Source organism: Anolis sagrei, chromosome 3 (assembly GCF_037176765.1).
Source record: "Anolis sagrei isolate rAnoSag1 chromosome 3, rAnoSag1.mat, whole genome shotgun sequence".
NCBI lineage: Eukaryota > Metazoa > Chordata > Lepidosauria > Squamata > Dactyloidae > Anolis > Anolis sagrei.
Genome location: NC_090023.1, coordinates 32694187 through 32721503, shown reverse-complemented (window position 1 = coordinate 32721503; position 27317 = coordinate 32694187). Strand labels below are relative to the sequence as shown.

General features: G+C 41.0%; 1 protein-coding gene and 2 non-coding genes across 3 annotated transcripts; 2 read left to right on the top strand and 1 right to left on the bottom strand.

Annotated features, from left to right (window-relative positions):
* Positions 1-2439: 2439 nt before the first annotated feature.
* On the bottom strand, positions 2440-16307 carry ALOX5AP (arachidonate 5-lipoxygenase activating protein). Its single transcript, XM_060766939.2, has 5 exons — positions 16179-16307; positions 10290-10389; positions 6952-7022; positions 4189-4270; positions 2440-3135 (listed from the first exon to the last, which is right to left on the bottom strand). Exons 1-5 carry the CDS (start codon positions 16246-16248, stop codon positions 2973-2975), a joined length of 486 nt encoding a protein of 161 aa, XP_060622922.2. The 5' UTR covers positions 16249-16307; the 3' UTR covers positions 2440-2972.
* A 6448-nt stretch (positions 16308-22755) lies between these two features.
* On the top strand, positions 22756-22829 carry TRNAN-GUU (transfer RNA asparagine (anticodon GUU)). The gene has a single exon. It is a non-coding gene; the product is annotated as a tRNA-Asn (tRNA).
* A 562-nt stretch (positions 22830-23391) lies between these two features.
* On the top strand, positions 23392-23464 carry TRNAV-AAC (transfer RNA valine (anticodon AAC)). The gene has a single exon. It is a non-coding gene; the product is annotated as a tRNA-Val (tRNA).
* Positions 23465-27317: the final 3853 nt, after the last annotated feature.

Below are 27317 nucleotides of genomic sequence, written 5' to 3'. Positions count from 1 at the left end.
GATAATACAGAACGTTGGATGGGCGAAGGTTGGATAAGCGAAACTCTACTGTATGTATATATACACACACACACACACACAAGTCTAAACACAAAATCCATTGATGTTTTATATATACTTAATTCATAAGTTTGAAGATAATTTTATAGAACAATTTAAAATAATTTTGTGCATGAAACAATGTTTGTGTACATTGAACCATCAGAAAACAAAAGTGTTGCTATTTTAGCCGCTCATATATCTTAGATAAGAGATGCTCAATCTGTATTTGAGGAAAAGGTAGGTCTCTAGAAAATAAGGAAGCAAAAGCTCGGCTATATGTATCCTATTAAGTTCGGCAGAGTAGACATCATTAAGAGGACTGTGTTGCCATTTTTACCATTTTCATAGAGTCATAGAAACATACCCCCTTTTTACATGGACCAAATGAAATATTCTCATCTTGGACCTGCTGGGAGCAGTGAGATGATGTACAGCCAGTTCCGAAGCGGAAGTGCTTCTTCCAGCCTTGAATCCATCGCAAGAAAAAGCACAGGTTACTCCAGGGTTTCCAGGAAACCAGAAAAATTCCTGGCATTTTTGACATGGACAGCTGGATGGGGCTGAATTCAGAGCAGTCTGCCATTTATCTGGACTCCCTGGCAGCACCTTTCTGGAAATAATGCTTCTGACGAGGTCACAACAGGGTGCCCAACAGGTGCCGAGCTCTACTTCTGCCTCATGTTATCTCACCAGAAGCAACATCATCAGAAAGGTTCTTCGAGAGTGTTTCTTTTGGCTGGAAAATGGCAGCAGTGGTCCCCAGGAAGACAAAGCCCAGTCAACAATCTGAACTACAAAATGGCTTTGAGATGCTTCCTCAACAGTATATGTGGACCTCCCACGGTGTCTCCAGGGTAGATCCGGAGTGTTGGGGCTCAGCAGCAAGATGCTGGGGATCCTGCCTCAGAGGATGAGGGGAATGATGGATTTTTCACTGAGTCTGTGTGATCAGGCCAAATCACAGACAGAAATGCAGGCCATAGATCGGAGTGAAGAGCCAACAGCTGCAGAAGCGATAGAAGATGTTTGGGATTCTGTTTCTCTTGTGAACTGGCCTTCATGGACTTTTCGTCCTTAAGAGGATGGGGAGTTGCCCCACAATGTGAGATTAGGTCTCTGCTCAGAGAGAGCAAAGGAAAGGTTAATTAGAAGGTCAGAAAGACGTCGTGAGAAACAGTCCTTGAAACCCAGGTCCAGAAGGAATTATCTCATGACTTTTTGGTCAGGTTTGAGCTTAAATTATGAGCTGGTTTCCTGGTCTCTTCAGAGGAGACAATGTTGCCTTAAAATCAAGTTCATCTTTAGTACTCAAGTTGCCTATGTTGCCTTGGATAAGTTCCTGTTTTCATGCCTATGGATTAATGTCTATGTCTCTGTCTCATGCTTAGGGATTGATGTCTATGCTCTTGACTTTATGGATTTCATCTACCTTGTATTCATGGATTACTTGTATTTTGCTACCTTGCACTATTGATCCTTGTATTTTGGACTACTGCTATTACTACTGCCTTTCCACTGCTTTTTGGGGAATTGCCATTTCCTTTTCAGTAAACACATTTGTAAATAAACACCACACAAGAGTCCAGCTACTTCTGGACTCTTGTGTGGTGTTGGGTGAAGAGGTGTTCCACAGCTAGAGTTCAACACAGAGTAAGCTGTTCTCCATCTTATTTCACCTGATGTACACACAGTTATAGAGTTAGAAGAGACCACAAAAACTGTCTAGTTTTTCATGAATTACTCCACAATTGTCCTTGTCAATAAGAATCCATCATTTCACATAATTAAACAAAATTGGAAATGCGTGAACAGTTGGCTATTGTGTGATTAAATACATATCAATAGAATATGTTTTTGTTCATTTGTTCAGTCGTGTCCGACTCTTCATGACCTCATGGATCAGCCCACGCCAGAGCTCCCTGTTGGCCGTCACCACCCCCAGCTCCTTCAGAGTCAAGCCGGTCACTTCAATTTTTTTTGTGTTCAATTATTGTGATTTTATATTGTTTTTTATTCTTATTTATATTGTTTTTGTATTTTATTTTTTCCCTTTATATTTTACTGTTGTATTCCTATGTTGTATATTTGTATTGCTGTATTGTTGGGCTTAGCCTCATGTAAGCCGCCCCGAGTCCCCTTGGGGAGATGGTGGCGGGGTATAAATAAAGTATTATTATTATGATTATTATTAATTCTGAATTTGCAATTACAAATCACCAAAATTTCCATTATGTACCATTTAACACATTTATATATTTTCCCCCTAAAAGTTCATGTCTGAAAAACAATTCAGCGTCAACATGTTGCTTATATTAATTCTAACATCATTAGGTCTAATAGACACCATGGTCGCAGTCTATGTTTCAAGTTTCTGCAAAAGTATCACCCAGGAAATAATTTCATCATTGTAAAATCTTTTATTTAAAATGCCAGCAATGCTCTGAAACAAGCCAGAAAGAAGTGATATACTATATCCTTTATTTTTATGTCTATTAAACTAATGCAATAATAATAGTAACTGACAAGTATATTCCTCTATAGCTACCCGAATGGGAGCTGACTGTCCTAGAAATTAAAAAAGCACGAAGACTGCAAAATCAGGCACTTAGTCTTTGTAATTAAAAAAAATCCCTTGCACTTAAGAATCCAATGACCAAATGCATTTATAAAAGGGGACCCAATAATTTACAGGAACATATTACCCTTCTACGCAAAGACATGTCAACTGCACACAATAAATCATCTTCTTGTAGGAAGGAGGGGAAGGCTGTGTTAAATCAAAACTACAAAGTCCCTGGGAGCGTTCGATTTATGGCCATCTAAAAGGGGCTTTGTAGGTTCATTTCAAACATCTGCTTCTGGATATTGATTGGCGAAGCATGCTGCTGACCTCTTCCATTCTCTCTCGCCTCCTTCCTCTCTCCAGAGAGTCAAGGAATGAGCAGCAGCGGGGAGATGGTATTGGAGACAGTTTTTATATACGCTTGAAAGTCGCTTCCCAAAAAGACAACCAAGTAATAGTTGAGGACGCCAGCGATTGACATGAGAAAGAGGAAAAATATCAGGCGTTTGCCCAGCATGTAACCAGGAATGCTAGAAGGAGAGAAAGGAAAAGACAACACATGAGAATATATTGATTCACTTAGAAGAAAACAAAAGAGCTCAATTTCTCTGTCATCAAGGTCAAGCTTAAGCTAAATAGTGCTCGGATGTTCAAGTTAATGGCACTGATCTGTGTTTCTGCGGCACATTTAATTTCGTATGAGCCACACATGGTAAATCACTGGGAAGATAGTTCATGGTGCAAAATACATGCATCTTGATAATAAAGAGTGCTCCGTTTAAGAGACATAGATAACTTATTCTGACTATTAAAATGATAGAGAATGATTATATATGAAACCAGCTTGAATAGCTTCACATTTTAGATACATTTTCAATAAATGCTATGTATAAACTAAGCAGCATATATCAATGAAGGGAAGATACTGAATGCCAATATGAAGTTTCCCCATAATAGATGAGAAGATTAAGGAGATAGGGAAAAAATACTTTTATTATCTGAGAGTCAGAGGTTATAGTTGCTGTTATCATGTGGCTTCAACTTGTTTCTGACCTATTGTAATCCTATTGATGGGTTTTCTTGGTAAGAGTTCCTCAGAAGGGGTGTGCCACTACCTTCCCTTGAGGTTGAGAGAGCGTGACCAAGTTCATCAGGAAGAGTCTACGCTGCCATATAGTATTATTATTATTATTATTATTATTATTATTATTAAGTGTATTATCATTATTATATAAAGGAACTGGGGGTGGCCACAGCTGACAGGGAGCTCCATGGGCTGGTCCATGAGGTCACAAAGAGTCGGAAGTGACTGAATGAATAAATAGCATTATTATTATTATTATTATTATTATTATTTGAAAAACAACAAGATTAGAACACAGCAAACAAGATCACTACGCTGGTTGTTGTATTGGATCACACGTCGGACACTTCCAAATAGCATTTTCTACATATTGTGAGAACAAATATCAAAATTAACCCCACAATTGGAGTAGAAGGGCTTTCTATTATATGTAGTAGAAGCAAGCATGTAAGTGAATCCATACATGACAGGTCTAGAGAAGATGAAACGGAAGAATTACCTCTGAGTCCTTTCGCCCATGTAGCCAACAAAGTACTTCTGTCTCACATACAGGTACAGCAGTCCAGAAAATGCTGCAGGAACTAAAGAGGAAGAAAACGGAAGGCATTATGAACACTGTTACTTATCTAAATCAAATTCAAATTTGTTGAGATTGAAGAAAAAAGAACACTATCTTGATGAAACGAGGACATTATATGTTGTCTTGTTTAATGAAGTTTGTGCCCACCATCCCCCTTTCTCCTGGCATGGGACCCACAGGGGTATAGAATAGATTAAAAGAGAAATGTAGATAAAATCTTTTTTTAAAGAACCAATTATTTTAAAACACACCATTAATTTAAAAAATTAAACACATTTAGAATACAATAGAAAAAGATAAAAGCGGAACATACCACTTTAAAACAACTTTCTGCATTCATTTATTTATCGTGCCAGAAGCAAACTGAGAAAGAAGGCAATTTCCCTTGCCCCACCCCTCCCACCCTCCTTGTGGGATGATGTTCTTTGCCTGCTGGCAGAAAGAAACCCAAGGAGGGACTATGGCCCCTTCTACACTGCCACATAGTCCAGATTATCAAAGCAGATAATTAACATTTTCTGTTTTGAACTGGATTATATTTATTTACCGTATTTATACCCCACCTTCTCACCCCGAAGGGGACTGAGAGCAGCTTTACAATAGGCAACAATCCGATGCCTTATCAAAAAACAATAATAGAAATAAACAATAAATGCAATAAAACATTAAAAGAGTCTACATTGCCATATAGTCCAGTCCAAAGCAGATAATCTGGATTTTATATGGCAGTGTAGAAGGGGCTTGGATGGCCATCTGTCAGGAGTGCTTTGGTTGTATTTTCCTGTATGTCACGGGATGGACTAGATGACCCTTGTCTCTTTTAACTCTTTCAATGAGCCTCTTGTGGATGGGAGTGCCACAATCTGGGATTTGCTCCTGACCAAATGTGACGGGACCAAGACACCCCCCCCCCCCCCCCCAAAAAAAAAACACCTTGAAATTCAGGCAGATTTATATATGAAAATTTTTTTTATGTATTCTGGTCCCAAGTTGAGTATTAATAACAGAATTCTGGGAACTACAAAACTACAGTTCACAAGGTGCACAGATTGTGATGCAGACCCACAGGGACTACAGTTACAGGATATTTTGTGTACAGATAAGCATATACTTGTATGCCTTGCCTAATTTGCAAAGAGTGCAAAAGCTTCAGCATCAGGCATTTTTCCTTCTTGTAAATGTCTGATTCAAGCCTGCATTTAATGGTAAACCAAGTCCCAGTTCAACAAGCAGTCAGCTGAAACCTGAGACTCAAATTGCAGGCTGAGAGCAGAGGGCTCTACTAGCCATCAGGCTTTGGGTGTGAAGTGGTTTCCTGTGTGGCTGGAATAACACAAATCTTGGCAAAAAGGGTATTCAAAGGATATGTTCCACTGCCATGCTGCTGGATTTTCTTTAAAACATAAACAAAAGGTAAACTGGGGTTGAATGTTGGATCTTTGGGTGATTTCCTTGAGATCAGCATGTATTTTGGCAGCTACCTCTTGTTGGAGCATATAAAAATCAGTTGGTGATTGTGTTGACTAAAAAAAATTCAAAGAACGAAGCTGACTGGTTGGGCCACACCCAGAAGCTAGCTGAGCCTGGGAGTTTTCCCAACAGTTACATGTTTGAGTTCTCTGTGCAGAAGCTTGCCAAGACAGTATTTTTGCTTCTTGGCTGCTGGAAGATCTCTCATATGGACACCCAAGGACCATTTAAATCTCTCTCAAAGGACATTGTGTGGGTTAATGCAACTGTTCACATGACTATATATACAGTGTTCCCTCACTTATTGCAGGGGTTACATTCCAGGACCACCCACGATAAGTGAAAAATCATGAAGTAGGGATGCCCCCTCCCCTTCCATCCTCTCCCTCTTTACCTTCCTCTTCCTTCTCCTTGTCGCCGCTTGGGCTTCTTGCCGCCGCTTGGGCCCTGCAATCGAGGAAGCAGTGGAGGTGTCGTGGGGCCCAAGCAGTGGCAAGAGGCTCAGACGGTGATGAGGAGGAGGACGAGGAAGGTAAAGAGGGAGAGGAGGGAAGAAGAGCCTCCCCCTCAACCTCTTTACTTTCCTCTTCTTTGTTGCCACCAGGTCCTCTTGCCGCCATATATATATATTTAAAAGCGCGAAATAGCAAGTCCATGGTAAGTGAATCACGAAGTAGTGAGAGAACACTGTATGTTGCTCTTTAACAATGAGTAAACTATTCTTTGCAGCTCATTTGTGTGGCAGATCTTTTCTCTAACAAGACAGCGTGTGGATTGGTAAAGACGTGAACCACGCGTGATTTTTATTCCGCCACACCTCTCACGACAGCAGCAATGATATGAGTTGGAAAGCATGGCATTTGTACAAAGGGGCTGTGAGGCCAGTTCATTTCTGATGCTGAAAAAATGTGTTTTGAGTTCTTCAATTGATAGAAATGTCTTTTGCAACTGGCACCGATGGCTGGATTTGGATTTCTAGTAAAATATTACCATAAGTAGATCTTACTGAGGAGCTTGGAAGTGTTCTCATCCCTGTCACTTTGCTGTTAAGAGTGCAATCTAATTCCTTCTCTTCTCAGCACCTTCCAGATGCATTAGAGTCACACAGCAACTCCCATTCTCCCAAACCAGCCTACTTGTTTGCTCCAAACTTCAACAAGATTAACACAAAAACTAGAAGAACAGCTTTGGAAAGTGATCTGAGTACATTACCTTGGCTGCACAGCAAGCCAGCACACCAGAGTAAGGCAAGAAACGTAGGATATGCATCTTTACAGTTTTGGCTAGGGGAAAAAAGGGGATAGCATCATATTGAGATCAAGAAAAATATATACACACAGCTGAAAATTAAAAATGATGGACAGGTTGCATATGAATAAGTGGGCCCCTCAAAACAGTAGTAAGGTACGACAGGGATCTCAACAGCATGCTGGGCATAAAAATCAATCCCTCCTTACATCTCATTACAACTGTTAATCCCCTTATCTACAATTTCTCAGCACATGTATTAATTATGCAGGGCTTAATCTGAGTTATGTCTCCAGACTCAGTCCTGGAATATATGATCTGTACATTAATTAATGCTTTTACCTGTCTTCCCAGTGGTTCAAAAAATGAAAAGTTTTTTCAAGGCAGCTAGTATTTTTGTCATAACACTTCGGTGGAACATGAAATAATAGTTGTAACATTATTCTAGCTTCTTCTTCCTCTTTCTAGAAACAAGACAGCCTCAAACCATGGATTGCAAAACTGCCTTGCTTCAACAAATTTAAGAATGCTGTAGTTGACAGTTTAGAAGTTTGACCACATCTTCACTGACCATTTAATGTGTCCCCTAGCTGACTTTGAACCATGATGACCACAAAATGCACACGGCTCTAAAGGCTACAAAGATAAAGGTTTCCCCTGACATTAAGTCTAGTAGAGTCTGACTCTGGGCAGTGGTGCTCATTTCCATTTTTAAGCCAAAGAGCCAGCGTTGTCCGTACACACCTCCAAGGTCATGTTGCCAGCATGACTGCATGGAGAGCTGTTACCATCCTGCCAAAGTGGTACATATTGATCTACTCACATTTGCATGTTTTCAAACTACTAGGTTGGCAGAAGTTGGGCCTAACAGCAGGAGCTCACCCCGCTCCCCAGATTCGAACCGCCAACCTTTTGGTCAGCTAGATCAGCAGCTCAGCAGTTTAACTCGCTGCACCACCAGAGGGCTCTGTAGAGGCTATAGGTAAAGGTTTTCCCCTGACATTAAGTCCAGTCGTGTCCAACTCTGGGGTGTGGTGCTCATCTCCATTTCTAAGCCGAAGAGCCAGCGTTGTCCATAGACACCTCCAAGGTCATGTGGCCGGCATGACTGCATGGAGCGCCATTACCATCCCGCTCGGGCCGGAAGGTAATCTACTCACATTTGCATGTTTTTGAACTGCTAGGTTGGCAGAAGCTGGGGCTGACAGCGGAAGCTCACACCACTCCCCGGATTTGAACCTGCAACCTTTCAGTTAACAACCTCAGCGCTTTAATTCACTGCGCTACCGGTATTAGTGTATTAAACACCAATGTTGTGTTTAATATTGTGTTTAATACCAACCGGTATTGGTGTATTAAACACCAATACACTAGTGAAAATATGTAAATTATTTTGCAAGTATAGTCAGTGCATTAAATAATGTTGCATGGCATTCTATGTTAAGCCCTTTAATGAGCTGCAGAAGATCCAAATATATCCCAGATCCCAGCACTGCAAAATGCAGAGGGCATTGTAGATTCCTGTCCTTGCTGAAGCCCTTATCACCAAGGAATTGACATCTTGGACCAGTTTTTCCCTTCCAAGGCATATGTGTTGGGTGGGCCTGAAGATATATAGTTACAAAAAAGATCAGTCTTATCCTAAAGTCTGTAGTGAAGTTGTGCAACATATAAATGGATTCCTTTAGAAAGATATCCACCTCCACTACTACTCCTGCAAATTGAAATCGCAGTTTGCTATCACCTTGGTCTCTGTTGATTTGTAGACCTTGACTTTAAGAATGATTTCAGATGAGACATTTATCATACCATCATTATCCTTGCCTCATTCACTAATTATATAATGGGTTTCAGACATTATTGTTCTCTATAAATCGTGTTTCCTCCTCCTTCTCTCTATCTTCTTCATCTTCCTCTCCCCCCCCTCCCCGCCCCAATCTCTTTTCCTTCCTTCCTTCTTAAAAAGGACAGAAGATGGAATAGTGGCTTTTCATGACTGAGCGGTGACTCACACTTTGGTCTCCAGACTCCAACACTCACACCACTGTGCAATGATGGTACACCAGATACTTTTTATTTACATTTCTGGATGGAGTGCAAGGTTGTCTTCTGTAGTCTTTTGTGCAGCGTCCAAATCTCCCCTCACCCTTTCTCTTTCAAGCTCCACCATCAAAATTGTGTAGAACCATGGTTCACAGCCTGTAGGTACCCAGATGTTATGGCCTTCAACTCCCAGAAATCCTAACAGCTGGTAAACTCACTGGGATTTCTGGGAGCTGTAGGCCAAAACACCTGGGGACCCACAGGTTGAGAACCACTGGTGTAGAAGGAAGAGAGCAGTGAGGCTATTCAATTGGTGTAGTTCGAAGGGAATGGGACAAGAGGTTGCACTTTGTCTACAAGTGGACCACCCAAACCGTTCTCCCTCTAAACCAGGTTCTTATCCTATGGATCCCCAGATATTTTGGCCTTCAACTCCCAGAAATCACCACAGCTGGTAAACTGGCTGGGATTTCTGGGAGTTGTAGGCCAAAAACCTGGGGACCCACCGGTTGAGAACCACTGGCCTAAACCAAGAGGAATTGGTTTCAAGACTAACTGATTCGCTGAATAGCTTATCTTCTTGTAAGCAGCAGGAGCAACAACAACAACAGCAGCAGCAACAACAACAGCAATGACCTTTTCTGGATTTTGACAGCTGAGGACAGGGCACAAAAGGCTGGAGAATTGCCCTGGCTTTCTATCTTTCCACAAAAATGTATGTAGCCGGTGGACAGAACATGGAACAGTGCAGGAAACTATTACACTCTTCCTGCTTGATATAGGATCTTAGCCATTGTGTTCAAATGAACTTCACTTAACTTGCCAGTAACTGTCTTCAGGATTGTAGCCTGCAATCCAGAATGCCTCTTAATGTACAGCAATTCGTATATGTGTAGCAATCTCTTTTTTTGTATCTATGTTCATCTCTAATACAGGTTGAATTCTCTGATCCAGAAATCCAAAATACTCTAAAATCTGAAAATGTCCACCTAAGCAGCTGAGAAAGTGACTCCTTTACTTTCTGGCAATTCAATGTACACAAAGTTATTAAAATATTGTGCATAAAACTACTTTTAAAGGTATATATGAAACACATGCAAATTAGATGTGTTCCATCTCGAAGACATCTCATGACGTATTTATATGCAAATGAAGGCATTCCAAAATCCCCCCCAAAAAATCTGAATTCTAAAATGCTTCTTGTCCCAATTATTTTGAATACTGGATACTCAATCTGTAGAAAATGCAGGAATACTCACTTGGCATTAAAGATACGCTCAAAGGCGGCTGAAGACACTCGCTGGGTAATTTTGCCTGTTCTGTTCTTGTTTTCCTCTTCGACTTTGTGTGCAAAAAAGACTGTTAAAGAAAAAGCAACCCTTAGCTTTTCATGTTATTTTAATATTGGTATCCTACTTTTCCTTTCTTTGGAAAATCCATAGTTACTAATAAACATAAGCAAAAAAACCCAAAACCCTGACATACTAAATAGCAACACAAATCTTTCCATCAGCTGACAAAACTGAAATTAGTGTAGCAGAACTGTTGAATAATAAATGAAAATATTTCAGTAACATAATAACAGTTAACTGCCTCACATGCTGTCAGTAATAACTCTAAGTGATGAAGAAATATTTCATTTTTAATAAATATCAGAACTAATTGAATCAGGCAGGGAGTGGTTAAGTACAAGAAAGATAAAATGCAATAAACTAAAAATCACACCTATATATCAAAACAGCTGAACTAGGATATAATTGAATTACTCTTATATTATGGGCCTTCAACATACATTCACCCACCCCTGTAATCAATGTTGAGATTCCAATGTTTGAAATGAAGAACAATTTTAACCAACATAAACTTAACAGTATTTCAGTGGAAGACTCCAGGGGCCATCCAGTCCAACCCTCTTCTGCCATGCAGGAAAAGCACAGTCAAAGCGCCACCCACAGATGACCACCCAGACTTTGTAACAACAACAACAACAACAACTGCAGCAGAAGCTCTATGAACTATCCAATTCAACACCCTTCTGCCAAGCAGGAAAAGCACAATCTAAACACCCCCTGAGTTGTGGGAGGGAAGCAAGGAAGGCAAGGGGAAAGGATCTGGGCACTAAGAGCTGCCGCAAACTAGCCTCCTGCGGGAGCAAACTGTGCCAGCACGTCCCTGACGTCATGAGACTGCGCCTCTCTCTCCGCCCCTTTCTCCGCCTCTTTCTCCGTGCCAGTGTGGTTTTTCCTTTGCTAGGGCAGCATTGCCAGCGTACTCTCGTTGTTGGCAGAATTCAACAACGAGAGTACGCTGGCAATGCTGCCCTAGCAAAGGAAAAACCACTCGGCCTGGAGAAAGAGGTGGAGAAAGGGGCGGGGAGAGAGGCAGAGTCCCATGATGTCAGGGACGTGCTGGCACAGTTTGCTCCCGCAGGAGGCTAGTTTGTGATGGGTCTAAGGGAGGTGAGGAAAATAGACTTTGGAGGGCGAGGGAGGAGGTGAAGCAGGAAAGAGGAAGAAAAGCTTGAAGGCGTGAGGAGGTAAGTGCAGAGCCCCTCAGTATGCTTCACGGAGCCCCAAGGGCACTGTGGAGCACACTTTAAGAACCACTGTGTTAAACAATAATGGCCCTGAGACAGAACAGTGAAGTTCTCCTTTTGAGACCTCCTGCCGGCATGAAGTTCAACCATGATGATGGTGATTCCTTTATAAAATCACCTGGCTGTGTTCAGTTTGCTTATCAAAATATGTATTATGTATTATATAATACGTTAATGCTTTGCTGAAATCCAGGTAAATGACAGCATTCCCACCATCTACTAAACTAGTAAACTGATTGAAAAAAAAATGAAATGACTTTGGCAGGCTTTGTTCTCAAGAAACCCATGCTGGCTCCTACCGATTGCAGCGTTGTCATCAAGATACAAGATAGAGATTCCTGTGTATGCCGTTATAACAGTTATCCTGATATTGAGGTCAGGCTGACTGGTCTGTAGTTTCCTGGTTTTTTCTACTGTGACAGTGTTTGCCCTTCTGCCATCCTGTGGCATGTCACATATTCCCAAAGATTTCTCAGAAATTGCCATCAGCGCTGTCATTAGGCAATATTACTAACGTTGTTACTCATGTTATTAGCCCATGAACTTCCTCCCATATGAGAACATACAGGACCTTGGTCCTTCCTTAGAAATATAGGTTACAGCACTTGGTTTTCATTGGAGGTCTCCTATTCAAGTTTCTCAAGTTGCTCCTGACACGGAAAAAAATATCCAAGTACTAACCAGGACTGACTCTACTTTGCTTCTAAGATGAGATGGATCTGATGCATTTAGAGCCGTGATTCTCAACCTTCCTATTGCTGCGACCCCTTAATACAGTTCCTCATGTTGTGGTGACCCCCAACCATAAAATTATTTTCGTTGCTACTTCATAACTGTAATTCTGCTACTGTTATGAATTGTCATGTAAATCTGTGATATGCAGGATGTATTTTCATTCACTGTACCAAATTTAGCACAAATACCTGATATGCCCAAATTTGAATATTAGTGGGGTTGGGAGAGAATTGATTTTGTCATTTGGGACTTGTAGTTTGCTGGGATTTATAGCTAATCTGCAATCACAGAGCACTCTGAACTCCACCAAAATGGAATTGAATCAGACTTGGCACACAGAACTACTGGAAGGTTTGGTGGGCATTGACCTTGAGTTTTGGAGTTGTAGTTCACCTACATCTGGAGAGCACTGTGGACTCAAAAAATGATGGATCTGGATCAAACTTGGTACGAATACTCAATATGCTCAAATGTGAACACTGGTGGAGTTTGGGGAAAATAGACCTTGACATTTAGAAGTTCTAGTTGCTGGGATTTATAGTTCACCTACAATTCTGAGCCCCACCAATGATAGAATTGGGCCAAATTGGGCCAAACTTCCCACAGAGAACCCCCATGACCAACAGAAAATACTGTGTTTTCTGATGATCTTGGGCGACCCCCCTGACACCCCCTTGTGACCCTCCCAAGGGTCCCAACACCCAGGTTGAGAAACACTGCTTTAGAGTCTTTACCTGATTCATATTGCCCAACACCCTTTGTTTATGGCAACTTCAGTCTCAGGGAAATCAATCAAATAGTGCAGTGGGCAGATTTTGTGATTTCTAGCTCATGTGGGTCACACATTGCATGCATTGTTGCATTATGTGCACCTGCTGAGGTTTAGGAAATATTTGGTCCTCCAGATATTTTGCACTCGGAAGTCCCAGCCACTACATCTGATAAATGATTCTGAGAGCTAACTTCTGACATAGCTAGAAGATTAACACTTCCCTGTGAGACGAAAAACAATCTTACAAAAACCCATACACAGCGGTTTTCTAACAGTTCCGAATAAAACCTTGACATTTCTTGGGAACTTATGAAGAGCAAGTCACTGAGTGTGTATAGCAAGCACAGTTCTGTTTCCTATATTAGTCCTGAAATTGGCACATACAAAATAATTTAATATCCAGCCTGTAAGAATCTGGCTTGATTGGAGATCCCAGATTATACCAGACGGAGAACTATCTTGTAGGAAACATCTATACCATTTAAGAGCCAAAGGTGGGTTTATATTCTGGGATGGGAAAATTGGGGTAGGGGAAAGGATACAGGCAGCAGCAATTGTGATCTCTTCCAACTCTATGATTCTATAATTGCATATAAGTAAAGTTGAAGGTTTCCCCTGACATTAAGTCTTGTCATGTCCGACTATGGGGGATGGTGCTCATCTCCATTTCTAAGCCGAAGAGCTGGCATTGTCCGTAGACACTTCCAGATCATGTGGCCAGCATGACTGCATGCAGCACCGTTACCTTCCTGCAGAAGCGGTACCTATAGATCTACTCACATTTACATGTTTTCGAACTGTTAGTTTGGCAGAAGCTGGGGCTAACAGTGGGAGCTCACCCCAGTCTTCAGATTTGAACCGTCCACCTTTCGGTCAGCAAGTTCAGCAGCTCTGTGGTTTAGCCCACTGTGCCACCAGGGGCCCTCATCACGGTATTTATCCTGCCCTATATCCAAGGGTCTCAAGATGGCATACAATTTAGAAAAGTATAGAACAATAGGAATAATGAAAGCATATTAAATCATTAACCAATTAAAACAAGACCATTTAAAAGAATTAAAAAATATTATACATGCACAAATTTGGATGACATCAATTTGACCCCAAAATCTATAGTATGAAAGTTTTGACTTTGTGTCAGAATGACACTAATATTGGTCCTGTAAGAGCCCCCGGTGGCGCAGTGGGTTAAAGCACTGAGCTGCTGAGCTTGTTGATCGAAAGGTCGCAGGTTCGATTCCAGGGAGCGGCGTGAGCTTCCGCTGTCAGCCCTAGCTTCTGCCAACCTAGCAGTTCGAAAACATGCAAATGTGAGTAGATCAATAGGTACCGCTCCGGTGGGAAGGTAACGGTGCTCCATGCAGTCATGCCGGCCACATGACCTTGGAGGTGTCTACGGACAACGCTGGCTCTTCGGCTTAGAAATGGAGATGAGCACCACACCCCAGAGTTAGACATGACTGGACTTAATGTCAGGGGACTACCTTTACCTTTACTAAGGGGAAGATATACTGTGCCTAGTGTTCTGCAGCAAAGAAATCTCTCTCCCATGTTCTTCCTCAGAGTATTACACCTATGTAACAATGAGAAGTCCTTGGCTAAAGCATCCCTGAAAGATGGCAATTCAATTTCTCTTTTAAAATCTCCAAGGAAACAGAGTCGACCACATTTCAAAGCAGTACTCTGTTACCCAGCGCATGATATAAGCAAAAGAGTATTGTACATTAACAAGTTATTTATAAACTCCTCAAATTTATAATGCATTTTTATTCTGTAACCATAGTATTAGTTTGATCAATCAAGATAAAAGTCCTATCTAGATTTAGTCCCTGTCATATCCACATAGGGCTGGATATGCCTGAAACCAGATGACTTGTTGGCAATCAGTTCAGAAAAGTCATAAATGTTTGAGCTAGTCTAAGGTAGCTTATGCCAACCTAGCAGTTCGAAAACATGCAAATGTGAGTAGATCAACGCTCAGCTGAGTTTTGTGTGTGTGTGTGTGTCAGGAGCGACTTGAGAAACTGCAAATCGCTTCTGGTGTGAGAAAATTGGTAATCTGCAAGGACGTTGCCCAGGGGACACCCAGATGTTTTGATATTTTACCATCCTTGTAGGAGGCTTCTCTCATGTCCCTGCATGGAGAGCTGGAGCTGACAGAAGGAGTTCATCTACGTTCTCCCTGGATTCGAACCTCCAACCTGTCAGTCTTCAGTCCTGCCGGCACAAGGGTTTAAATCATTGTGCCACTGGGGGCTCCTTAGGTGGGAAGGTAACGGCGCTCCATGAAGTCATGCCAGCCACATGACCTTGGATGTGTCTATGGACAACACCGGCTCTTCAGCTTAGAAATGGAGATGAGCAGCACCCTCAGGAGTCGGAAACAACTAGACTTAATGTCAGGTAAAAACCTTTCCTTAAGTGAGCTTCCTATGATGATCTTCTGATGGTCAACTTTACTGATGCTAGGTAAAGTATCAGCCCTGCCTGCTGACTTCTCCCCTAAAAGTTGTTCACTATCTCAAACGCTGATGTAAATAATGTTGGAATGCAGCAGATGACATGGTGGTAAAATTACCTATTTGAAAACCTAAGTATTTGCGCTGGATTAGCTTTTATAGATCATTCAATTAATCTCAACTTACTGGAACAACCATTTCTGTTAACAGTCATATACCAGCTCTTCTCACTGTGATTCTCTTGCAATAAATTGAAGTAGTTTTTAAAGAACTAGCAATATTAGCCGGTTTCAGCCAAAAAAATGGAAACAGATTGGCCCCCTTTCTGTTTTACATTAATTTAAGGTTAAAAACCATTAGTCCAAACTGAAATGTTTGGAGACGGACACAAAAAGCACCAGATTCAACGCTAACTAATCAAGTCATAGAGAAAGCATTATGAGAGAAATTCTGAAATTAGATGTTGTTCACAAACTCATGACTCAAAAATAAATGCATGAAAGAAGAGTGATTTGTCTTTCCTTCTTTGATGCGGAATGAAAAGGCATTTCGCTCTTGCTTCCCGAAGTTTCAAATATACACTTACCATTTTGGATGACACTTAAAAGAGTGACAATGACCAGAAGGACAATGTGCGCCACAATTTCTTGGTCCATGTTGGCGACAGGACTGTCAGGATGTTCTGCTCAACTTTTTTCTAGTAATACGGCCAGACAAACCGCAAAGAGAGGAAGTGATCGTTTCCCTTTAGATTGCAGCATGGAACATTTCTGATGGCCTCACAGCTAAGCTGAAGCATGACGGGACATTAATATAATCAGATGTGTTGGTTTGATATCAGCTGCAGACCACACCTTTTTATCTGTCTTGGTGCATGGAGGTAGCTTTTCACAATCTGAAAAGCTTCCCGCAAATTAAAAGCAGAGATTGCAGGTTGATTATGATAAGCCAGAACTAACCCAAGATTGTCTTGTTGCTTGAAATGGAAAGTGGGATTGTATCTTTAAACCCGTGAATTGCTTTAATTTATATTTATAATTGTTTTACTTGTGTTAATTGTATTTTATGCTATGTTTTATTCTGTTTTGGCACTGAATAGTGCCAGTTGGTTGCCGTCCTGAGTCCCTCTTCAGTTTGCTCCAGGCACTGTCAGGCCATTATATTGCTAATCAAGGTGGTCAGTTGAAACATTCACACCTACCTCCAGCAGACAAGAGTCCTTTGTCCCACCCTGGTCATTCCACAGATATATAAACCCCTTTTCCTAGTTCCAACAGACCTCACTACCTCTGAGGATGCTTGCCATAGATGCAGGCGAAATGTCAGGAGAGAATGCCTCTAGACCATGGTCATATAGCCCGAAAAAACCTACAACAACCCAACAAACAACATCATCAAAATTACACAAAGGGATACACACACACACACACACAGTCATAAAATAACATTCCAACAATAAGCATAATAACAATGGGCGGGCCACATGTACAGGATAAAACGATTAAATGACTCTAATGAGATAAAAATAGGAGCAAGTTATTTGCAGGGAACTCGTAAAAACACAGGTGACTGTTGGAAGAGGACTTTGGTTTTCTTAATGTTCAATGATAGGCCGAACTTCTCGTATGTTTCTGCAAAGGTATTTAGAGTGGCTTGTAGGTCTTCTTCTGAATGGGCACAGATGACGTTGTTATCAGCATACTAGAGTTCTATAACAGATGTTGTTGTAACCTTGGCTTTGGCTTTCAGTCTGCTGAGGTTAAATAGCTTGCCATCTGCCCAATAGATGATTTCTACTCCAGTGGGAAGCTTCCCATTAACAAGATAAAGTATCATAGCGTTAAAGATGGAAAATAAGGTTGAAGCCGACATACATTTGCATTAACAACACAATGATGTACATTTTCTCTTGTGTAACCTAGTGCTACTAATCAAAATACACGGGGCAACCATTTATTTTTCTTCTTCATTAGCATGTGTATGTAATTTTAAAAAAGCCATTGGAAGAAACTGGAAGCTTCCAAATGACTTTCAAGACCTCTCTCTGTCTGTCAAATAAAACTATAGAAGAGGCAGAGTGGTTGCAGGATTTAAGTCCTACTTGTAAACATCCTAAATGCCCTTATGTGATGTGATGCTCAAGGTCACATGAGATTGCAGCCAAAAGCTTCAAGTATTTGTGTGTTGTAGCCCTGGTCCATGAGCTATTGGCTACCCATACACTGGAAGTTTCCAGTAAAGAAAGATGAAGTTGTAGTCACTGAGCACGAATATGGTGTGTCAGTCCATGATTCATTGAGGGGGAAAGCCACTTTCTCTCCCCAACATCAGATAAACCTAAGAAGCACTGCTGTAGAACAAAATGAGCTTCCGCTTTGCATGAAAAGATACAGTTTTACAAAGGAGGAACCCAGGACATGAAATGACTTTAGAGATGACAATGTTGTAATCAGCAGGATGTGTGAAAATAATCTGTAATATCCGTACACAAAATTGCAGACACTTATCAAGCTTTAAGGACTGGTTAAGGGTCTTTCAGACTGACAAAGGGCTGTATAAAGTTGTGAGAGTCTTCTCTTGCATTTAGTACAGCTAACCAAGAGACTAATTTACAGAGAAGTAGACTATATATACATTGTATATTCATGCCACCTTCTTATAGCGAGAAAAGAGAAGTCATCAACCTCAGATCCATGTGCAGCTTCAGGGATATGCAAGATATGATGCAATATCAAGGCATGTAGGAAACTCAAACTGGGTCACACCATTAGCCTAAACTTTGGCCCTCTGGGTGTTTGGGACTCCAATCCCAGTATTCCTAACAGCCTCAGCCCCCCCCCCCCCCCCCGCTTCAGCCTCTGAATGGTCAGTGTATTTTTTATTATTATCATTATTATTATCATTATCATTATTATTATTATTATTATTATTATTATTTAATACACAACAAGATTAGTACACAGCAAATTAGATCACTATGCTGGCTTTTGTATTGGATCACATGTCAGACACTTCCCAAGTGTCTAGCACAGTGTGATGTATCAGCGAATAATGTGTGCAGATCTGGATAGGGTGGCCTTTTGCAGGTGGTAATTTTGTCAGTGCCAATTGTTTTTAAGTGCATGTCAAGGTCTTTAGACATTGCACCCAGTGTGTGATCACCACTGGGACCACCTTGACTGGCTTGTGCCAGAGTCTTTGCAGTTTGATCTTTAAATCCTTGTATCATGTCAGCTTTTCCAGTTGCTTCTCATCAATTCTGCTGTCACCTGGGATTGCACCATCAGCGATCTATACTTTGTTTCCCCCCACAATCGTGAGGTCAGGAGTATTGTGCTCCAATACTCTGTCAGTCTGAATTCGGAAGTCCCATAGTAGTTTGATGTGTTCATTTTCTGTAACTTTTCAGGCTTTTGATTCCACCAGTTCTTTATCACAGGCAGATGGTATTTGTGGCACAAGTTCCAGTGGATCATCTGAGCAATGGTATTATGCCTCTGCTTGTAGTCTGTCTGCACGATCTTCTTGCAGCAACTGAGGATGTGATCCATCGTTTCATCTCCTTCCTTGCAGAGTCTACACTTGTTGGTGAATTTTCAAGTCTGGCTTTGATGGCATTTGTTCTAATGGCTTGTTCTTGGGCTGCTAGGATCAAGCCCTCCGTCTCCTTTTTCAAAGTTCAATTTGTGAGCCACAGCCATGTTTTTTCATTGTCAATTTTGCTCTCAATGTTTCCCAGGGACTGTCTGTGGAGAGCCTTCTTTTGCCAGTTTTCTCTTCTGTTCTGGATTGTGTTTTTACAGTATTCACTCTTTGTCTTTTGCACTTGAAGCAGTTTTCTACTATTGACTTCCATCAATGTTGGTTCTTGACTGCCTGTCACATAATCTGCCAGTGCATGTTTCTCTTCTTCTATCATTTGTTTCACTTGCAGAAACCCTCTGCTTCCTGATTTTCTGGGCAGGTTAAAGTCTGTCAATATCACTACATAAGTGTGATTATTATTATTATTATTATTATTATTATGTTTACTTATACCCTGTTTTTTTTACTCTCCACAAATGAAACCTTGCCAGTTGCTAAAGTGTGCCTGCAGAGTTTCAATTAACAGAGAGTCTATCACATATATTATAAAGTCAGAGGCCAAATAATATCTTTTCACAGCTGCAAAAATACAAGTCCAAAGTAAAGCAGGACATAGCTGTATTAATATTCTTTTTCTACTTTTCCTAGTTTGCTTAGTTTCAGGGACCCCCCCCCCCCCCATTTAAACATTTTTTTCCATCTTAATCTTTAACACGTGCACAAAGGATGTGGTTTCCTTTTTCTTTTCTTTTCTTTTTGAACAGAATGTTGGCATCAGCATAAAAAAGAGGAAGTGTGTTCAGTTCTTGGTACAAAATTATATCTGATTATGTACCGTATGTTATTTTAAAACAATATTGTATGCTTGTCTTTATCTTCCAGTACTAGGATATCACTTACTTGGAAAACTAAAATACTACAAAAATTGCCCAATAGGTAGTCACGCCTTTGGTTTGTGATGGTTCTATGTACACAGACTTTGTTTTGTGCACAAAATCATTTTAAATTTGTATAAGATTACTTTCAGATTATGTGTAGATAATGTATATGAAACATGAAAACATGAATGAATTTGTGTTTAGACTTGGGTCCCACCACCAAGATATGTCATTATGTACATATATGTGAAATTGAGCAGATTTAATGGGTTGTGGATAGTGGGACCCAGACCGTGGCTAGTGGAAACCCGAAGTGCAGATACCGATGTTCGTTAGTGGATAGGTATTGGCAGCAGGCCGCCTGTGGATCCATACCTGGCGAGACCAAGAAGCTATGGGACATGGTAATCTTCTCATATGAGTGTATGTGTATATGAATATATAGTTTATTTTGGGGGGCTTTAAGTCCATTTTGCTGGGTTTGTGTGTGTGTGTGTGTGTGTGTGTTTTTTTTTTTTTTTTAGGGGTGATGGACACTCATTGGCCTGATAGGTGTATTGTGTCCAAATTTGGTGTCAATTCGTCCAGTGGTTTTTGAGTTATGTTAATCCCACAAACAAACATTACCTTTTTATTTATATAGACTAGCTGTCCCTGCCAGGCATTGCTGTGGCCCAGTCTGGTGATCTGGAAAATAAAGTAATGTGAAAGTGTGGGTTTCTAATATATGTAATTTCTTGTTGTTTCTTTGTCAGTGTTGATGTGTAGATGGTCTGGTTTGCCTACTCTGGAATATGGAATATATAATTGTCCTTCTTTAGGGGTCCCTTTCAAATCTATGATACTATATCTGTGTGTGTGTGTGTGTGTGTGTGTGAATCATATATATCTATCTATATTTCTGACTGGATGACTCTTTGTCGGGAGGGCTCTGATTACATTTTCTTGCCCTGGTGAAGAGATTTGGATTGGATAGCCTTAAGTATTTTCTGTTGGTCATGGGGGTTCTGTGTGGGAAGTATGCCCCAATTCGGTCATTGGTGGGGTTCAGAATGCTCTTTGATTGTAGGTGAACTATAAATCCCAGTAACTACAACTCCCAAATGTCAAGGTCTATTTCCCCCAAACTCCATCTGTGTTCATATTTGGGCATATGGAATATTTGTGCCAAGTTTGGTCCAGATCCATCATTGTTTGAGTCCACAGTGCTCTCTGGATGTAGGTGAACTACAACTCCCAAACTCAAGGTCAGTGCCCACCAAACCCTTCTAGTCTTTTCTGTTGGTCCTGTATGCCACGTTTGGTCCAATTCCATCATTGGTGGAGTTCAGAATGCCCTTTGATTGTAGGTGATCTATAAATCCCAGTAACTACAACTCCCAAATGTCAAGGTCTATTTCCCCCCAAACTCCATCTGTGTCCATATTTGGGCGTATGGAATATTCGTCCCAAGTTTGGTCCAGATCCATCATTGTTTGAGTCCACAGTGCTCTCGGGATGTAGGTGAACTACAACTCCCAAACTCAAGGTCAATGCCAACCAAACCCTTGTAGTGTTTTCTGTTGGTCATGGGAGTCCTGTATGCCACGTTTGGTCCAATTCCATCATTGGTGGAGTTCAGAATGGTCTTTGATTGTAGGTGAACTATAAATCCCAGTAACTACAACTCCGAAATGTCAAGGTCTATTTCCCCCCAAACTCCATCTGTATTCATATTTGGGCATATGGAATATTTGTGCCAAGTTTGGTCCAGAGCCATCATTGTTTGAGTCCACAGTGCTCTCGGAATGTAGGTGAACTACAACTCTCAAACTCAAGGTCAATGCCCACTAAAGCCTTCTAGTGTTTTCTGTTGGTCATGGGAGTCCTGTGTGCCATATTTGGTTGAATTCTATCACTGGTGGAGTTCAGAATGTTCTTTGATTGTAGATGAACTATAAATCCCAGTAACTACAACTCCCAAACTCAAGGTCAGTGCCCACCAAACCCTTGTAGTGTTTTCTGTTGGTCATGGGAGTCCTGTGTGCCATATTTGGTTGAATTCTATCACTGGTGGAGTTCAGAATGTTCTTTGATTGTAGATGAACTATAAATCCCAGTAACTACAACTCCCAAACTCAAGGTCAGTGCCCACCAAACCCTTCTAGTCTTTTCTGTTGGTCATGGGAGTCCTGTGTGCCACATTTGGTCCAATTCCTCTTTGGTGGAGTTCAGAATGCTCTTGGATTGTAGGTGAACTATAAATCCCAGCAACTACAACTCCCAAATAACAAAATCGATTTTTTTGAGTGAAGGACATACATTGGGTTGTTATGTGTATTGTGTCCAAATTTGGTGTCAATTCGTTCAGTGGTTTTTGAGTTATGTTAATCCCACAAACAAACATTACATTTTTATATAGATAGATTGATGATTGATAGATAGATAAGAAGATAAGAAAGATAGAAGATAGATAAGATAAGATAAGATAGATATACATTTTTGAACTCCCTGTAGAAATAAAGAGATCAGCTCAGAGAGAGAATGCATAACAATGCTCACTCTTTGCCCTGTTAAGAACATTAAGAAAAGTCCCAGTCTCTCTGCAGTCTCTCCTTTTCCTTCTCCAGGAAAGGAACTACACACCAAAACACATTGAGTCACAGGACTAGGGTTTCCAATCCATTAGTACTTTGCTGGCAAGCAGGCGTATCCAACGGAGTCTCTGTGGCGCAATCGGTTAGCGCGTTCGGCTGTTAACCGAAAGGTTGGTGGTTCGAGCCCACCCAGGGACGCTTCCCTTTTATGGCCCCCCAAAATTCCCCCTCCTTTAAAACCATATTTACTCAATTTCCTTATAACTCTGTTTACGAATTTTTCCTTTTTATATTAACCAGATTCATGTCAATCTCTTTATGTTTGAACCAATGCAATTGGGGCTGTGCCTTGAAGGAAAGCATTCTCTTTCTGCTTCTCCTTCCATAGGAATCTTAGTAATTTACCCAACACAAGAATTCAAAGACAGGGAGCTGGTGCATCTGCTGCACTGTAGAATCAATGCAGTTTGATACCACATTTACTGCCATGCTTTGGTGCTATGAAATTATGGGAGTTGTAGTTTGACAAGGTCTTTAGCCTCCTCTGCTTCACAAATCCCACAATTCTATGGCATTGGAAGTTACAGTGGTGTCAAACTGCAATAATTCTACAGTGTAGATGCACCCAAAGAAAAAGAAGGTAGCATAAGAGTTCATAGACTTGAGTCTCCATCAAAGTGTATCTATCTATACATAGATTACTATTATTCAGGCATGCATTTGTTTCATCTCCTGTAAGGGGAGCTGTTTCCCAACCCGAGTTTCCGTAGTGTAGTGGTTATCACGTTCGCCTAACACGCGAAAGGTCCCCGGTTCGAAACCGGGCGGAAACAGTTTTTTGTTTACTCTAATTCTGTCTTTGTTGCTTTCCTCTTTGTTTAATGACTCCATCTACACTGAGGAATGAATGCAGCTCGACACCATTTCAGCATGCTCAATGCAATGGCATCAATAGTTTGGTGAGGAACCAACACTCTGTGGCAGAGAAAGCTCAAGACTTTGGAAAAGGGCAACTCCCAAGATTCCATGACATTGAAAGAGGTATCAATTGCGTTAATTCTATAGTGTAGATGCACTATCATAAGGGGAAGGGAGGGATTAAAAGTTGGGGAGGGGGCACACTTTGCTGCCTAGACAGCTCTTAACAGAGTTGGGTGCTTTCTATCTGGAAATCTACATATGTGTGTATATATGTGCGTATTTCTGTGTTTATATATATATATATTGTGTATATATGTGTGTATGTCTGTCTATATGTATGTGTGCATGTGTATATTTGTGTGTGCTTGTGTATGTATGTATGTATGTATGTATGTGTGAATGTTTATATGTATATGAGTGTATGTGTATATAGGGTTGTTGTAGGTTTTTTCGGGCTGTATGGCCATGGTCTAGAGGCATTCTCTCCTGACGTTTCGCCTGCATCTATGGCAAGCATCCTCAGAGGTAGTGAGGTCTGTTGGAACTAGGAAAAAGGGTTTATATATCTGTGGAATGACCAGGGTGGGACAAAGGACTCTTGTCTGCTGGAGCTACGTGTGAATGTTTCAACTGACCACCTTGATTAGCATACAATGGGCTGACTATGCTTGAAGCAAACTTTTGTCTAGACCATGGCCATACAGCCTGAAAAAACCTACAACAACCCAGTGATTCTGGCCATGAAAGCCTTCGACAATACATATGTGTATATAGTTTATTTTGGGGAGTTTAAGTCTATTCTGCTATTTTTTTGTGTATTTTTAGGGGTGATGAACACTCATTGGCCTGATAAATGAATTGTGTCCAAATTTGGTGTCAATTCATTCAATGGTTTTTGAGTTATGTTAATCCCACAAACAAACATTATATTACATTTATTTATTTATTTATTTATTTATTTATCAATTGCGTTAATTCTATAGTGTAGATGCACTATCATAAGGGGAAGGGAGGGATTAAAAGGGAGGGATTATTTATTTATTTATTGAGAGAGAGAGAGAGAGAGAGAAACATAAATACACACACAGAGGTAATTTTGGACTTCTGAAAAAATACATAGACACACACACACATATACACACTTAGACATATATACACTCACCCAGGTAATATAGGAGAGAGATGGTGTTATATCAGTGTGTCTCAACCTTCCTAATGCCGTGATCCCTTAATACAGTTCCTCGTGTTGTGCTGACCCCCCAACCGTAATATTATTTTCATTGAATCATAATGTAAATATTGGATATGCAGGATGTATTTTCATTCACTGGACCAAATTTGGCACAAATACCCGATACTGGAGGGGTTTGAGGGGACTGACTCATCATAGTGGGAGTTGTAGTTCACCCTGCAGCCAGAGAGCACACTGAGCCCAAGTTTGAATACTGATGGGGTTGGGGGTGGATTGATTTTGTCATTTGGGAGTTGTAGTTGCTGGGATTTATAGTTCACCTACAATCCCAGAGAATTCTGAACTCTACCAACTCCGTCCATTGGGGGGGGGGGGGGGGGGTTGTATGCTATCACTCCATCTTCCATGCCGAGGAGCTTTTCTATGTCCTTAAGGGTGCCTTTATTACCTCCCTGCTAAAAGCGGTACCTATTTTGTCTACTCACATTTCTGCTTTTGACCTGCTAGGTGGGCAGGTGAGCCCGGACTAACGGTGGGTGCCTGAACTGTTGACCTTCCAACTGACTGGATTTTTCTGCAGCACAGTGGTGTAACTATGATGCATAGTTCACCTACAATCTAAGAGCACAGTACATACAATTCCTAAAAATCATGGTGAATTCGCCCCAAGCCTCTCTAGTATGTTGCTAATCAATTCCTCTGTTTGCTAGGTGCCAAAGGAAAGAATAGGAAAGGGTTATGGGAGAGGCAATGGCCGGGGTCATGCAAATTTCACACCAATGGAGAGAGTCAGAAACACTGGGATGTCTGTGGTGGAGGAAACACACAAAATCTAGGATGAAATTGTCCCTATATGAAAGCCTTCACTTGGGTGGTGGGCAGTATGGTGTTTGGGGAAGACATTGGCAGGGCTCTTGTTCACAACGCTTACTATAACCTGCAATGTCATTGGCTATTGGTGTCTCCTGAGTAGTGGGAGTTATAGCTGTTTGTGGAGGCAGGAGCTAGTCTGATTAACCACATACACACATATGGTATTTTCACTTTTATTATGTGTATAGATATGGAATTATTGGGTCATAGTGTAACATATTTGCTAAGCAATTTGGGGATATAATGACTTCTATCCACCTTAAACGACTTTTTGAAAAATGAGTGAATCAGGTAGTCTGTTATTTGTACCATGACTTTCCGATTCTTGTTGTCTGGTGCGCTTGGAAATGTCAGGCTGGCCTGTTACATTCCATGGCTTCTTAGAGCTAATACAGAGAGGATGAATTACCGGGTCCAGGGCATCTTTTCATACAGTATCTCACTTTATCTCTTCGGCAATGAGATTTTTTTAAAAAGCAGCTGTTATCCTTCCTGGTGGATTGATTCAAGCAGGGAATATAAATACAGGTGCTTCAGTCTGATGGCACTTGTCTCGATGGACTCTGCAGTAGTTTGATGTTATGCGATATTTACAGAGTTCATGGTGGTTTGGGAATTAGGTGTTGTCAGTATGCTAACAGCAGGTTATCTTTGCCACCTGAGTCAGGAGAAGTGCTGCAACAGTATTTGGGAACAGTAAAAGACTGGGTGAAATTCAATCCTGACATGCCAGAGGCACTGTTGGTAGATCACTTGCCTATCCTGGGAGGCAAATATTAGGGAGAGGAATTTTACTCTCCATCAACTTCATGAAGTCAGTCCAAGCATGCTATCAAATTATGTGAATCATTAAAGGTCAAATCACAGTAGTGACACAATTGATATCAGCTGAAATGGCTGTTTCTTGAAATCTTTCTTCAAATAAGGGAAGTCTGCCTACATCTAAGCCCATGATACTCAAAATGATGGAACAAGGAGAGGTGCCAGTCTGTATGCCCTTAATTGCCCGTCCCCAGTACAGAAAGGAACAGGTAATTATACGGTAAGGAACAGGTAATTATACGAGTCGCCTTCGGGCTGAGAGTGGCGGTTAACAAGTGCAAATAATAAATAAATAAATAAATAAATAAATAAATAATAAATTATACTGTATCTGTATATCCTACTGGTTTATAGCCATCAGTGGGAAAATCCTGCATCAGATAGCTTAAAGATAATTGTTCTAAACTACATCACTGAAATGTATTGTTATTTATTTACAGTATTTATACCCTGCCCTTCTCAACCTGAAGGGGACTCAGAGTGGCTTACAGAACACACATTCAGCAAACATTCAATGCCAATTATACAATTAACAAGGACAGACAACAGAGGTAAAGGCAATTTTCCCATCTTATTTCTGGCATCTTGGAGGATGTGCTCGACTCCAACCACAAGAGGTGCTGTTGTTCTATCTTCCATGCTGAGGAGCTTTCCTCCAATCAATGTTCTTTTTAAGGGTGCCTTTATTACCTCCCTGCTTTAAAGCAGTACCTATTTTATCTACTTGCATTCCTTTCAACCTGCTAGGTAGACAGGTGAGCTAGGGCTAATAGTAGGTGTTCACCCTGCCCGGGATCAAACTGCTGACCTTCCGATTGGCAGGATTTTTCTGCAGCACCGTAGTTTAGCCAGGCCCCAAATGTAGGGTTATTGCTGAA